The sequence below is a fragment of the Balaenoptera borealis genome (genome assembly GCF_965194805.1).
Source record: "Balaenoptera borealis genome assembly, chromosome: 2".
Lineage (NCBI taxonomy): Eukaryota > Metazoa > Chordata > Mammalia > Artiodactyla > Balaenopteridae > Balaenoptera > Balaenoptera borealis.
Window position 1 is genome coordinate 178,201,012 of NC_138867.1, and position 15,991 is coordinate 178,217,002.

At 50.8% G+C, this 15,991-nt stretch overlaps 1 protein-coding gene across 2 annotated transcripts; it reads left to right on the top strand.

The window, feature by feature from the left end:
• Window positions 1-2,929: 2,929 nt before the first annotated feature.
• S1PR2 (sphingosine-1-phosphate receptor 2) lies at window positions 2,930-12,225 on the top strand. 2 transcript variants are annotated; one of them, XR_014241417.1, is made up of 3 exons: window positions 2,930-3,149; window positions 8,346-9,657; window positions 11,589-12,225. XR_014241417.1 is itself a non-coding variant. In XM_082380595.1 (2 exons), exon 2 carries the CDS (start codon window positions 8,388-8,390, stop codon window positions 9,444-9,446), a length of 1,059 nt encoding a protein of 352 aa, XP_082236721.1. In that variant the 5' UTR covers window positions 2,930-3,149; window positions 8,346-8,387; the 3' UTR covers window positions 9,447-10,813. The 2 variants fall into 2 exon arrangements, 1 of the variants encoding a protein (XP_082236721.1); XM_082380595.1 differs by lacking the exon at window positions 11,589-12,225 and having other exon boundaries at window positions 8,346-10,813.
• Window positions 12,226-15,991: the final 3,766 nt, after the last annotated feature.

Here is a 15,991-nt window from a genome sequence, read left to right on the forward strand (position 1 = left end):
TTAAATATGTTTATTCTTAATACAAATTTATTTCATAGCGACACGTTGAATAATAGCATAGATGTTTATTAACAATGTTATTGTTTATTTATATTATTGATACTGTTTGTTATTATTATTATTACAGGAACAATTTTACAATAGAAGTTTGGCGATTTGTTACCTTCGATTTGATTCTTCATGTCTTTGTAAATATTTTGAATTGGTAATATGAGCTAAAAATTTCAAACAGTCCCCCCGCCCCACCCCCAGGGTACACCATGAAAAGTCTGGTCCCCTCTCACCTGTTCCCCTGCCCCCCCAGTCCCCCTCCTTGGGGGTAACCGCTGTGACAGTGTCTTGTGCCCTTCTGGAGATGGCCTGTATGTCCACAGGCAAATGTGTGTGTATTTATACAGCCCTTATAAATATACCCAGAAATGCAGGCAGGCAAGCAAGCAACTGGTTTGCATTGTGCTTTTTTCATCTTAACGTGTTGAATACAGTTTCATATCAAGACTACTCCAATTTTACTTTTTAATAGGCATAAACGGATCGACTTTAATTTCCTTTTTCAAAGTTTTGTTTTCAACACTGTTTATGGAGTATAATATGCATACAGAAGAGTGTGCTGAACTTCTCCCTTTTTTTAAATTGGTTGCATTGTCTGGGATTTAAGCATCCACAATTTTTTAAAAATTTTTAGCTTTTCTGAGGTATCCCTGACATGTAAAATTGTAAGATATTTAAAGTGTACATACAGGTGATTGGATATATGTATACATTGTGAAAGGATTCCCCCCATCTAGTTAATGAACACATCCTTCACCTCGCATATTTATCTTTTCATTGTGGATGTGAGAGCATTTAAGTTCTACTCTCTCAGAAGTTCCAATTGTTTGATACAGTATTACCAACTGTAGTCACCATGCTGTAAATTAGATCCCCAGACCTTATTATAACTGAAAGTTTGCACCCTTTTACTAATCTCTCCCTATTTCCCCACCCACCACAGCCCCTGGCAACCACTTTTCCTACTCTCTGTTTCTGTAAGTTTGACTTTTTCTTTTTTAATTCCACATAAAAGTGATACCATGTGGTATTTGTTTTTCTCTGTCTGACTCTTTTCACTTAGCATAAGGCCCTCAAGTTTCATCCATGTTGTTGAAAATGACAGGACTTCCTTTCTCATGGCTGAATAATATTCCATTGTGTGTGTGTATATGTATATATATGTGTGTATGTATATATACATACATATATATATACACATATATATATGTATATATATATATGTGTATATATATATATATATATATATATATATCTCACATCTTCATCCATTCATCTGTTGACAGACACTTAGGTTCCATACCTTGGCTATTGTGAATAATGCTGCAATGAACATGGGAGTGCAGATACACTTTTTTGTCATTTTGCTTTTCAACACTCTTCACTGAAGTATCATATACATATAGGGAATTCCCTGGTGGTCCAGTGGTTAGGACTCCACGCTCTCACTGCTGAGGGCCCGGGTTCAATCCCTGGTTGGGGAACTAAGATCCCACAAGCCACGTGGTGCCACAAAAAAAAAAAAAAAAAAAAAAATAGATAGAAGATAGATAATACCCTCTCCCTCCTTTTTCTTGCACTGTCTGGGTATCAGTCTAACTTTCAATTTAATTTATTGTTGGAATAGGGCACATGTTACAAAAGTCAAAAGGCGCAAAAGGATTCACAGAGTGAAAGCTACCTCCCTCCTGTCCCCTGTCCCCTATCTTTCAGTTCCTCACCCAGGAAGTTTATCAGTTTCTTCTTTCTGCAATATTCTGGATATTCTGAGCACATACAGTAGAACATCAACTCCATTGGAACAGGGAGCTTTATCTGTTTTGTTTCCCGATCTATCTCCAGCCTTTTAGTATGGTATCTGGCACATAGCAGGTGCTTACTGTACGTGGGAAGTAAACATATAAGCAGATTATGTATTCATCTTCACAAACAGTACCCTCCTGAACATAAGTTCCATGAAGGCAAGGGCTTTTTTCTCCTGTTCTGTTCACCGCTGTGCCCAGCAGGCACACCAAAAACATTTGTTGAAGGAGTGCGGGGCACGTCGTGTAGTCACGGATGTCACGCACGCGCATCAGTGAGCGAAGGTGTGCTTCATCTCTGCAGCCAGGCACCCAGCTACGCCCAGGAGAAGCTGAGTGAGGAAAAGAGGGAAACTAAAGAACTGGATAGGACTTCCTTGGCAGTCCAGTGGTTAAGACTCCACGCTTCCATAGCAGGGGGCACGGTTTCCATCCCAGTCGGGGAACTAAGATCCCTCGTGCCACGGCAAAAAAAAAAAAAAAAAGAAGACGTGGATAGAAGATTGGGCCTCAAAACTTGAAAGGCAGGACTCAACCTGGGCCTGCTGGTCAACCACAGCGACAGCAATCGATTGACAGAGGCAGTGGAAGCTTCTGGGTGCTCCCAGTCTTCTAGGGCAGAGGGGCCAGCGCCTGAATTCTGGGGCCTTATCAAGGCAAAAACCAATCCATTCTTTGAGGCAGGGCCTGGCACATAGTAGGAACTTGCTTATTTGTTGGATGAACACACAGTGGGCACTTAATGCCTATTTGTTGTGTTGACACTCAGTAGGTGCTTCGTGGCTCCTCGCTGAGTAAAGGGGATTCCACGCGCTCCTCCAATTCCAGGCTCCCAGGGATGGGCCAAGAGTACATCTGCAATCCAAGACAGTCGTTTCAGGTTGAGGTCACCTGGCCAGAAGTGACTGGACAGCACGAGGCTGCGTGACGTCATGCGCCGACCGCTTCTCACGGGTGGGGGCTGGGAGGGGCAGGGCTGGAGGTGGGGGTGCGGACAAAGGGACCCCGCGCGCCTCCTCCCCGCCCGCCTCCTCCCCGCCCGCCCTCGTGCGCGCCCCGCTGGGCAGGCCACATCTGGAATTCATTGCTGCTGCCGCCGCCGGAAAGGAGGCGGAGATAGGGCGGGGCAAGTGGGGGCCGAGGCGGCGCCTCTCCCGGTCCCCCTCCGTCCCCGGTCCCCAGCCCCGGGACGCAGAGGAGCCCGGCGGGCAGTCCCAGCCCTAGCCGCGGCCGTCCCGGGGACGCAGACGCCAAAGCCCCTCCGGCCAGGGCAAGGACCCGGGTCGGCCTAGCCAGGTGAGCGTGCGTGGCGAGGGGGAAGCAGAAAGGGAGGGCCCTGGTCCCCGGAGGTCGCGGGATCGGAGCTAGGGGCGCGGGCCAGGGGTCGGGGGCGTCGCGGGCGCGCACGCGCCGCCCGTGCTCCTGCTGCATCGAGGGAGTGGTCATCGTGCGCCCTCTCCACGACCCCAGGAGGCCCCACTGCCTCAGCCGCGAACCCCCAGACTGAGCTCCCCGCCTTCTCCAGCGGCAGGAAGTTGGCCCCGAGGAGAAGGCGGAATCCGAGCGCTTTCGGCCTGAGACTGGGAGGCTGGATGGCGTGCCCCCGGACCGGGGGTTTGGGGAGTGTGTATGGGGGAGGGGAGGACTCCCCTCTTTGCTGACTCCGGCTGGGCGAAGGCGAAAGATGCCGCGCGCCGCAGTACCTCCAGGCCAAGGGGCGGGGCCCCAGAGGAAGGCAGTTGCCCACCTCCTCCACATCTGGTCCTCTGCCTCAGTTTCCCCGAGTAGTTCGTCTCTTCCAGTCCCCCCGCGGGGTCGTGGCTTTGTTCTGGAAGGAAAGTGAACCTGACTGCGTGGCTCCGGCGTCTCTTCTTTCCCCTGGGACCCGGGGATGGGGAGTGGGTGAGGGCACCCGTGGTGCGGACCCCGCGTGGTTCCGGGCCCAGCCAAGCGTGGGAACCTCGCCCACTCCTCTGGCACGAGTTGACTCACCCGGGGATTTCCATCCCCTCTCCCGACTGTGCCCTAATCGGATGCTCCAGGCGCCACGCGCTGAGCCCACGGTCCCCCGCGTGGTGCGACACGCGTGCGGCATTCGCGGTGCAGCTGCTGCTGGGATCTCTCCCCACCCCTCCCCAGTCCTCTGGGAATATCGAGGCTGGGCCCCTGGCTGGACGCAGAGGAGGCCCCCACCCCCACTTGGAGATGTGTGGGTCACCCGCGTGTGGCTGTCGCGGGAGAGAGGAGGCGCGGCCCCAGAGGCAGCGAGTGTGGATACCGTGCATTCCACCGCCAGATAAGGAGGCCGAGACTGCAGCCCAAGGGCGGGGGCGGGTCGTGGCGCCGTCTCCAAGGAGACGCCCAGCTGGGCTTCGCTTGGTGGGGGTGGCCTCCCAGCGGACCAGGGGCGTCTCCAGCCTCCCTTGCTGTTGTTTGGGCCTGGGCTGAGTTTAGGAGCCTCCGCCCTCGGGGGCCCACTGGGGCCTCGTTCGTTCGGTCATGCATCCACCCATCCATCCATCCACCCACCCACCCACCCATCCATCCATCCATCCACCCACCCATCCATCCATCCATCCACCCACCCACCCACCCATCCATCCATCCATCCACCCACCCACCCACCCATCCATCCATCCATCCACCCACCCACCCACCCACCCATCCATCCATCCATCCTCCACGTTTTCTGAGCGCTTTCTGTATGCCAGGCGTCATTCCAGGGAGTGAAAACAGACTTAGTTGCTGTCCTCTGACACACATTCTACCCTGGAAACAGACAGAAAACAAGAAATACAATCATTATTGCTGAAACTGGCAAGTGCTGTGAATATAATAAAAAGATGCTGTGGTCGAAAGGGCCTAGGGAAGGCGGCTAGGATAGCTGGGTGGTTAGAGGAGGCCACCAAACAGAAATCTGAAAGATGGGGAGACAGTCGTTCAGGGCTTTGTGGGAAGGCCATGCCAGGTGGAGAAACAGCAGAGGCAAAAGCTCTGAGGTAAGAACGGGGCTGACACGTCGGAGACCAGTGTGGTTGGAGTGGACTGACCCTGGGGGAGAGTGGGAGGAGGGGAGGTGGGCAGGGGCCAGGCCATTTTAGGTAGTGGGGAGCCATGGAAGAATTTGGAGCTGAGGAGTGACATAGTGGAGCTATAAATGTAAAAGCTCCCCCTGGATGCTGCATGGAGCATGGCAGTGTAGAGGGCAACTGAGGGGAAACCAAGCCTAGGGGGCTGCCCTAGGGCATGGGGCATGGGACCAGGGAGTGCCCAGGGGAACAGTAACCACAGGGCCTGCCTCCATGGAACTTGGGGGAGGGGCTCCTGGAAGCCACTGAGGCTTCCTCTTGCCTTCTACTCTCCTAATCTCCCCCTGAACAGTCTTGGTCTGTCTCACTTCCCTTCCCTCCAAACCCTGTCACTTGTCCCTCTTGCTCCATTTCAGGCCTGGCCATTCCCCAATGCTGAGCCCAGGGATGCTACTGACTGGGAGGGAGTCAGGTCCTATGTTAGCCAGGCCTGGGAGCTTGACACAGGGAGGGGAAGCAGGAAAGGCCTGTGTCTGCCTGGGGGTGACTGTGCCAGCCCCAACCTCCAGACCCTGCTTCCTCTTTCTGGGAAGCATGAACCTGCCTTAAGCAAGGTCCTAGTGGAGAAGACGGAGACATTGTGGGCCTCAGATTCCCCTTCTCTAATAACCACCCCCCCCTGAGGCTGCCCGAAGTGAGGATCTTCCCCTCAGGGAAGAAGACAGACATTTTGGTCAGTCCCTGGGGTACAGGGCTGAAAACATTTTTCTTTCTTTTTTTTTTTTATAAATTTATTTATTTATTTAATTTTTGGCTGCGTTGGGTCTTTGTTGCTGCGTGCGGGCTTTCTCTAGTTGCGGCGAGTGGGGCTACTCTTCGTTGTGGTGCACAGGCTTCTCATTACGGTGGCTTCTCTTGTTGGGGAGCACGGGCTCTAGGCGCACAGGCTTCAGTAGTTGTGGCACACGGGCTCAGTAGTTGTGGCTCGCGGGCTCTAGAGCGCAGGCTCAGTAGTTGTGGTGCATGGGCTTAGTCGCTCCGCAGCATGTGGGATCTTCCTGGACCAGGGCTCAAACCTGTGTCCCCTGCATTGGCAGGCGGATTCTTAACCACTGCGCCACCAGGGAAGTCCTGAAACCATTTCTTATTTATCTAGGAAGCGGCCATAAATCTTTCTCTTGGCTGCCAGACAAGAGAGGGGTCTGAGCGGCGGTGGAGGGGGAGGCCTTGGGACACACCCTGGGCTCCTAGCCCACCAGCAAGTGTGCTTCCCAGACCTGCGATGGGTCCTTGATTCTCAATTATGATCCCCAGGAGGGGCAGTAGGCCAGGGCAGCCTGGGGGCGTCTGGTCGGGGTGACCCAGCGGTCAGGCTGTGGTTCAAACTCTCCCCGGGGACATCCACACAGTCTTAATAATGTCCTGGAAAGAAGTGAGCTCCAACCGCCTGTAAAGGACCAGATCAGTAGTGCTAGCCATAGAGCGCCCCCAACTGGGCCAATCGAATGTCGAGGATGGAAAGCTCAGGCCAATAGGCGAATTGCTCAATGCCCTGGAATTGAAAATGAGCCAATCAGGGCGCGGGCTGTTTCTGGCCCGACGGCCGGTCTGGTAAGGCCCAGACTTGGGCCAAGCCGGCTACAACGGGCAGAGGGCATCGGGGCGACTGGGGCCCGTCCGGCAGGGGAACAAGGAGCCTCTGTGTGGCGATCTGGGCGGGGCGACAGTCCCTGAGGATGTGCACAAGCCCTTCTCTGTTCCCAAACTAGGACGGATGTCCCTTCGCCCAGGGGCAGCAGCTGTCTCTATCGGGCCAGGAGCCAGGGCACCCCCTCTGAGGGGGTGTCCGGGACTGAGATGGCTGGACGACCCCGGAAGCCCCTCATCACTCCCAAGCTCACTGGGAACCGGCCTAACCAGCCTTTTCTGGAACGGTGCTCCTGGCGCTCCTGGCGTGCACGTGGTCCTTGCTAGGCGTGTTTCCAGGGACCTGGGGAGGTCTCTTCCCACGGCCCCCCCCCCCCCCACTGAACTAAAGGCTGGTCTGGAGCTTCCTCCTGGCTCCCCTGTGCCCCTCGTGAAAGGCGAACACTGCACCAGCTCCTCTGAGACCCCCCCCCCCCCCGCCAACTACCAAGCTGGGGGGAGGCCATGAAGTCGGCCTCTCACCCTCTCTGCCCACGCCCATCTTCCCAGCCCTTCCCCCCACGGCTCAGTTTTCCTTGAGAGAGGGGTGACTCAGGCTTTCATGAAAGCGAATACCGAATACCGTTCCCCCCTCCCCGCGGGGCTTCACGCCCCCTCACCACTCACATGGCTTCGCACAGCTGCCCCATCCTCCCAGCCAGGACCTCCCAGACGGGTCTCCTGTGGCTCCCCCATCCCATCACCCCCTCCCAGGCTCCCTGCACCGGATGTGACTGGGGAGCCGGGACTCAACCCTGTTTGTTCCAGGGGCCTCACATCTGGATTTCATCTTGGCTGGGGAGGGGGGTGCCAGCGCCCTGCCCACCCTGCTAGGACCCTCTGTCCCAGGGCAGGGCTAGATGGTGCTGATGAGAACAGGCTGTTGGGAATCTTGCCTGGCTGGCTCACTCAACGTCCCTTACCAAAAGACTGGGAAGAGAACACCTAGTCCCTAGCTGTGGGTGTGGCAGGAAGAGGGAAGCTAATAATATTAGCTAATATTTATAGAGTGCCTGCTGTATGCTACGGGTGCCTCGTGTATCGTTCAACAGGATTTTCCCATCACCCCTCTGAAGTGGGCTTTCTTCTCCCCACTGCACAGATGAGGCCATTGAGACTTAGAGGCCAAGTGTTGAGTGACTTGGCACAATATCCCACAGCGTGTCAGAGGTGGAGTGGGGTTGAACCTTGGATTGCCTGCAAGGTCTGAGTCCTTGAAGATGACGTGACCTCTGTGATGCTCAAACCTCAGGTGTCTCCCCAAGACCTTATCTTGGGAACACATATGGCCTCTAGGCTTAGACCCAACCTGAAATCCAGGGCAGTGGGTGGTAATGAGCAGAGGATGGTGCTATCAGCGAGAGCATCTCACTGACCCAGGTTGGCAGGTGGCATGAGGCCCGAGGCTCCCGTGTTTTCAAGAAATGAGACAATCCCTCCAGGTCCTGGCTAAGACTCCCTCTCTCGGTAGGTGGGTAAGGCTTCCGGAAGTCCATTTTGTGTCTTTCGTGCCCTTTGGGGGAGCTTCTGTTCCTTTGAAAGACACTGTAGCCTAGAGGTTATAGAGGCTTTGGAGTGGGTCTCTGAGGCTCTGCCACTGACTAGCTTTGAGGCTTTGGGAAAGTGAATTGACCTCTCCGGTTTCCCATTTGTAAAGCAGAGATGATGATAATTCTGACTTCATGTGACAGAGTTGGGACTTGAACCACAGCCGTCCAGAGTCAACCCAGGCAGCAGCCACGGCACTGAGCTGTCTATCTGTCTTTTCTCTCTGCAGCTCTGACAGCCCCATGGCCCCAGCCGGCTACTAAGCCCCACCATGGGCAACGTGTACTCAGAGTACCTAAGTTCCAGCAAGGTCAAGGAACACTATAATTACACCAAGGAGAATCTGGACACGAAGGAGACGCCCTCCCGCCAGGTGGCCTCAGCCCTCATCATCATCCTCTGTTGCGCCATCGTGGTGGAAAACCTGCTGGTGCTCATCGCGGTTGCCCGCAACAGCAAGTTCCACTCGGCCATGTACCTGTTCCTGGGCAATCTGGCTGCCTCAGACCTGCTGGCAGGCGTGGCCTTCATAGCCAATACTTTGCTCTCGGGCTCTGTCACACTGGGGCTGACACCCGTGCAGTGGTTCGCCCGTGAGGGCTCTGCCTTCATCACGCTCTCCGCCTCTGTCTTCAGCCTCCTGGCCATCGCCATCGAGCGGCACGTGGCCATCGCCAAGGTCAAGCTCTACGGCAGCGACAAGAGCTGCCGCATGCTGCTGCTCATCGCGGCCTCGTGGCTCATCTCGCTGGTTCTCGGCGGCCTGCCCATCCTTGGCTGGAACTGCCTGGGCCACCTGGAGGCCTGCTCCACCGTCCTGCCGCTCTACGCCAAGCCCTACGTCCTCTGCGTGGTGACCATCTTCTCGGTCATCTTATCAGCCATCGTAGCCCTGTACATCCGCATCTACTGTGTGGTCCGCTCCAGCCAGGCCGACGTGGCTGGTCCGCAGACACTGGCCCTGCTCAAGACGGTCACCATCGTGCTGGGCGTCTTCATCTTCTGCTGGCTGCCCGCCTTTAGCATCCTCCTCCTGGACTATGCCTGTCCTGTCCGGGCCTGCCCTGTCCTCTACCAGGCCCATTACTTCTTTGCCTTTGCCACCCTCAACTCACTGCTCAACCCTGTCATCTACACATGGCGCAGCCGGGACCTGAGGCGGGAGGTATTACGGCCGCTGCAGTGCTGGCGGCGGGCAGCAGGGGTGCAAGGGGGGCGGGACGGGACCCCGGGCCACCGCCTCCTGCCTCTCCGCAGCTCCAGCTCCCTGGAGAGGGGCACACACATGCCCACGTCGCCCACGTTTCTGGAGGGCAACACGATGGTCTGAGGGGCAAGTGGGCTGACGACCAGGCCACCGCAGCAGAGGGCTCCATGGAGAGGTACCGGGTGCCCTGGGACAGAGACATGGGGCTGCCAAGCAAGATGCCCCCGTTCCATAGACCTGGGTGATGCTGAAGATATTTCACACCTGGGATGGCTGACTGAGGCACTGACCAGTTGGATGGCACAGCTGCAGCCGGGTCCTGGAGGCCAGCGAGGTGGCTGGAGTGACCTCTTCGGAACTGGATCGTGGGGAGGGCCGGGCGGGGGGCAGACCTGGAAAGAGCCCAGGTGACAGCAGGCAGGTGCTCGAGAGGAGCACAGCGCAGGGGCAGTCTGACCCTCCGCCCTGTGCCTGACTCCCCTCTCTGAATTTAGCCCCCTTGCCACCTTCTCTTGGCCACGTCAGAGGCCACTTCCCTAGAACCACTGTCCTGAGGGGCTGGAGACCTCCTCCCTGACCGTTTTGGGCGGCCCTGGCTAACAGTTGCGGGGCTCAAATCCACAGCTTCCCCAAATTTCACCAGCTGCCACTTTGGCAACTTCTTCCCTTTCTTCTGACTCTGTGAGTGAGATGCCAGGAAACCACGTGGCGGTGGGGAACTAACCCCCATTCTCAGACCTCATTGGCCGATTGCACTATTTGGGGCACAGAGGAATCACCCAGGGCTGGAAAAACCGGTCTGGGGGCCTGAAGAGGGCTCTGGGCCTCCCAGTGGGGCAGGGTGGAATTGGAGAAAGTTCTAGGGGAGCTGTTGGTACAGGGCCCCAGACCCCCAGAAAACAACCACCCCCAAACTCTCTCACCTCCAGACCCAGCCGAGGTACCAGATCTCATAAGGCAGGGCAGCCTTGAGCCCGCTGTGCCTCCTTTCAGGTTGTATTGAACGGAGCATGCGGGTAGGGGTGCCGAGGACAATTGTGGGATGCCCTCCTATTGCCCGCTTCAGAAGGACTTTGCTAAGTTCTGTGGACAGATGGAAGGGACATTGCGGTACAAACGTATATTTATGTGTGTCTGTCAGTGTCTGTGTGTGTCTGTGTGTGTGATGTCTGTGATCCCTTCTGCTCACCCTGTTTCCCCAGAATGGATGCTATTTTGTCTCCTCACGTCTGTGTTGAAACTGCCAAAGAGGGGTCTGGTCCCCGCACAGACTCCTTTGTAATTCCTTGCTTATATCCCCACTTGAGAGCTGGGGTGCAGCTTACCTGGAAAAGGAAACTTCACGCCTCAAAGTGATTTCTCATGACTGCAAAGGCTGGGAGAGGGGATCTTTGTGGGGGCAAGGAGCCAGTTGGGGGCTTGTCTCCCCTCATACAGCTCCCCAGATGCCCCTCATGCCTGAGACCCAGGCCAATAAACGATTCAATGTCTCTTTCTGGTGGTGGTTGTCTTTCTAGGCTTAAGGTGGCAGTTCCCCCGTTAGCATCCTGTGGCTGGGGGTGGAGGGGACAGGGGAGGGTGGCTACTGCTCAGACAATTCATCCTTTGCCAGCCTTTCCTCGGTGCCCCCAGCCCTGGCCCAGCCAGAGACAGGATTGCAGTGGCTTCTGAGAAAACAGGGTCAACACTTTCTCCCTAGGGCAGTTATCTGGCCCCTCCCAGTGATTAATTAGGCCCAGGACCTCCGTGCTATCCTTCAAAGAAAGAGCCTGGCTGGGGGTGGGGGGGGGCCCCCCCTTCTTCATCCCCAGTACACATCCCTCCTGGGGAGCTGGAGAGATGGTCTTGGGAGACATGGGCCCAGATACCCCTCTAAAGCACAGTGTTCCCCAAAGGAATGGCCCACCTTCCTCAAGCACTTTCCAGGCAGGAAGACAGAATCCTCAGGAGGCTGGAGTTACTATAAACTGCTTTTATGGAGATGTGGGTTCAGAGAAGTTAAGTGAGCGGCTCAGGGTCACACAGCAGGTTGGGGTAGTGCCTGTCTGGATTTGAACTCAGGCGGGCTGACTCTAGATCCTGCCAGCTCCACCACTGGGCCAGAGAAAAGATCCTCAAACCCCTCTTGGCCATGGAAGGAGTGAGGAGTGTGGGCTGCCAGCCTCCACCAGCATCACCAGGATCCAGGATATGCCCAGCTGGGATGCAGCTGAAAGGTGGGTCCCTAGCTCGGCTCCAGAGTGACACTCCCTCCTTTGCCCACAGGCACAGGGCCCAGCGGCTCCTTTGAAGATAGATCTGGAGCTTTGATGGGGAACCCAGGCCCTCAAGCTGAAGCTCCGCCCAGCAACACCAGCACAAAGCTAGGGCAGCTAGTGGAAACGAGAAGGAGTGGGGCAGACGGTGGCTAGAAGCTGAGACCCACACCCCCCATCGGAATTCCCCTTCCTCCAGCCATTCAAAGACAACCTCTGGAAACCTGAGCCCTCGCTGGGATTGCGAGGAGGAAGAAGCACAGGCCAGGCCAGAGTCAATAAATTTCCCCCAAATACCCACATGCTTCCTTCATCTGCTCCTTCAGGCATCCGCTCAAATGCCACCTCCTCAGAGAAGCCTGCCCTGACCACCTTCTTCCCTCTATCTAGCCCCTCACCTTCTTACCACCTGGCGGTGTAATATACATCGGTCTACTTCTCCCTAATTAAAATATTTACTTTTTTTTTTTTTTTGGCTGCACCACGCAACATGTGGGATCTTAGCTCCCCGACCAGGGATCGAACCTGCGTCCCCTGCATTGGAAGCACAGAGTCTTAACCACTGGACGGCCAGGGAAGTCCCTTTTTTTTTTTTTTTTTTTTTAATGTCTGAAACATTTATATTAACATATTTCCATACATATTTCCATACAAGTACAAATATAAGATTTTTAGAAATTTCATGTAATGTCTGAAACATTTATATTAACATATTTCCATACATATTTCCATACAAATACAAATATAAGATTTTTAGAAATTTCATGTAATGTCTGAAACATTTATATTAACATGTTTCCATACAAATAACCCAATGAAAGTTTAGTATTAGTTGTTTTGTTTGTTTTTTTATACTGCAGGTTCTTATTAGGCATCAGTTTTATACACATCAGTGTATACATGTCAATCCCAATCGCCCAATTCAGCACACCACCATCCCCACCCCACCGCAGTTTTCCCCCCTTGGTGTCCATATGTCCATTCTCTACATCTGTGTCTCAACTTCTGCCCTGCAAACTGGCTCATCTGTACCATTTTTCTAGGTTCCGCATACATGCATTAATATACGATATTTGTTTTTCTCTTTCTGACTTACTTCACTCTGTATGACAGTCTCTAGATCCCTCCACGTCTCAACAAATGACTCAATTTCGTTCCTTTTTATGGCTGAGTAATATTCCATTGTATATATGTACCACATCTTCTTTATCCATTCGTCTGTTGATGGGCATTTAGGTTGCTTCCATGACCTGGCTATTGTAAATAGTGCTGCAATGAACATTCGGGTGCATGTGTCTTTTTGAATTACGGTTTTCTCTGGGTATATGCCCAGTAGTGGGATTGCTGGGTCATATGGTAATTCTATTTTTAGTTTTTTAAGGAACCTCCATATTGTTCTCCATAGTGGCTGTATCAATTTACATTCCCACCAACAGTGCAAGAGGGTTCCCTTTTCACCACACCCTCTCCAGCATTTGTTGTTTGTAGATTTTCTGATGATGCCCATTCTAACAGGAGTGAGGTGATACCTCATTGTAGTTTTGATTTGCATTTCTCTAATAATTAGTGATGTTGAGCATCTTTTCATGTGCTTCGTGGCCATCTGTATGTCTTCTTTGGAGAAATGTCTATTTAGGTCTTCTGCCCATTTTTGGATTGGGGTGTTTGTTTCTTTGATATTGAGCTGAATGAGCTGTTTATATATTTTGGAGATTAATCCTTTGTCCGTTGATTCATTTGCAAATATTTTCTCCCATTCTGAGGGTTGTCTTTTCGTCTTGTTTATGGTTTCCTTTGCTGTGCAAAAGCTTTGAAGTTTCATTAGGTCCCACTTGTTTATTTTTGTTTTTATTTCCATTACTCTAGGAGGTGGATCAAAAAAGATCTTGCTGTGATTTATGTCAAAGAGTGTTCTTCCTATGTTTTCCTCTAAGAGTTTTATAGTGTCCAGTCTTATATTTAGGTCTCTAATCCATTTTGAGTTTATTTTTGTGTATGGTGTTAGGGAGTATTCTAATTTCATTCTTTTACATGTAGCTGTCCAGTTTCCCCAGCACCACTTATTGAAGAGACTGTCTTTTCTCCATTGTATATCTTTGCCTCCTTTGTCATAGATTAGTTGACCATAGGTGTGTGGGTTAATCTCTGGGCTTTCTATCTTGTTCCATTGATCTGTGTTTCTGTTTTTGTGCCAGTACCATATTGTCTTGATTACTGTAGCTTTGTAGTATAGTCTGAAGTCAGGGAGTCTGATTCCTCCAGCTCCATTTTTTTGCCTCAAGACTGCTTTGCCTATTCGGGGTCTTTTGTGTCTCCATACAAATTTTAAGATGATTTGTTCTAGCTCCGTAAAAAATGCCATTGGTAATTTGATAGGGATTGCATTGAATCTGTAGATTGCTTTGGGTAGTATACTCATTTTCACAATGTTGATTCTTCCAATCCAAGAACATGGTATATCTCTCCATCTGTTGGTATCATCTTTAATTTCTTTCATCAGTGTCTTATAGTTTTCTGCATACAGGTCTTTTGTCTCCCTAGGTAGGTTTATTCCTAGGTATTTTATTCTTTTTGTTGCAATGGTAAATGGGAGTGTTTCCATAATTTCTCTTTCAGATTTTTCATCATTAGTGTATAGGAATGCAAGAGATTTCTGTGCATTAATTTTGTATCCTGCAACTTTACCATATTCATTAATTAGCTCTAGCAGTTTTCTGGTGGCAGTTTTAGGATTCTCTATGTATAGTATCATGTCATCCGCAAACAGTGACAGTTTTACTTCTTCTTTTCCAATTTGTATTCCTTTTATTTCTTTTTCTTCTCTGATTGCCGTGGCTAGGACTTCCAAAACTATGTTGAATAATAGTGGTGAGAGGGGACATCCTTGTCTCGTTCCTGATCTTAGAGGAAATGCTTTCAGTTTTTCACCATTGAGAATGATGTTTGCTGTGGGTTTGTCATATATGGCCTTTATTATGTTGAGGTAGGTTCCCTCTATGCCCACTTTCTGGAGAGTTTTTATCAGAAATGGGTGTTGAATTTTGTCAAAAGCTTTTTCTGCATCTATTGAGATGATCATATGGTTTTTATTCTTCAATTTGTTAATATGGTGTATCACATTGATTGATTTGCGTATATTGAAGAATCCTTGCATCCCTGGGATAAATCCCACTTGATCGTGGTGTATGATCCTTTTAATGTGTTGTTGGATTCTGTTTGCTAGTATTTTGTTGAGGATTTTTGCATCTATATTCATCAGTGATATTGGTCTGTAATTTTCTTTTTTTGTAGTGTTTTTGTCTGGTTTTGGTATCAGGGTGATGGTGGCCTCATAGAATGAGTTTGGGAGTGTTCCTTCCTCTGCAATTTTTTGGAAGAGTTTGAGAAGGATGGGTGTTAGCTCTTCTCTAAATGTTTGATAGAATTCACCTGTGAAGCCATCTGGTCCTGGACTTTTGTTTGTTGGAAGATTTTTAATCCCAGTTTCAATTTCATTCCTTGTGATTGGTCTGTTCATATTTTCTATTTCTTCCTGGTTCAGTCTTGGAAGGTTATACCTTTCTAAGAATTTGTCCATTTCTTCCAGGTTGTCCATTTTATTGGCATAAAGTTGCTTGTAGTAGTCTCTTAGGATGCTTTGTATTTCTGCAGTGTCTGTTGTAACTTCTCCTTTTTCATTTCTGATTTTATTGATTTGAGTCCTCTCCCTCTTTTTCTTGATGAGTTTGGCTAATGGCTTATCAATTTTGTTTATCTTCTCAAAGAACCAACTTTTAGTTTTATTGATCTTTGCTATTGTTTTCTTTGTTTCTATTTCATTTATTTCTGCTCTGATCTTTATGATTTCTTTCCTTCTGCTAACTTTGGGTTTTGTTTGTTCTTCTTTCTCTAGTTTCTTTAAGTGTAAGGTTAGATTGTTTACTTGAGCTTTTTCTTGTTTCTTTAGGTAGGCTTGTATAGCTATAAACTTCCCTCTTAGAACTGCTTTTGCTGCATCCCATAGGTTTTGGGTCGTCGTGTTTTCATTGTCATTTGTCTCTAGGTATTTTTTGATTTCCTCTTTGATTTCTTCAGTGATCTCTTGGTTATTTAGTAACGTATTGTTTAGCCTCCATGTGTTTGTCCTTTTTACGTTTTTTTCCCTGTAATTCATTTCTAATCTCATAGCGTTGTGGTCAGAAAAGATGCTTGATATGATTTCAATTTTCTTAAATTTACTGAGGCTTGATTTGTGACCCAAGATGTGATCTATCTTGGAGAATGTTCCGTGCGCACTTGAGAAGAACGTGTAATCTGCTGTTTTTGGATGGAATGTCCGATATATATCAATTAAATCTATCTGGTCTATTGTGTCATTTAAAGCTTCTGTTTCCTTATTTATTTTCATTTTGGATGATCTGTCCATTGGTGTAA

Excerpts from the sequence above, each read along its gene's own strand:
- S1PR2 (XM_082380595.1), top strand. The coding sequence starts at position 8,388 with ATGGGCAACGTGTACTCAGAGTACCTAAGTTCCAGCAAGGTCAAGGAA.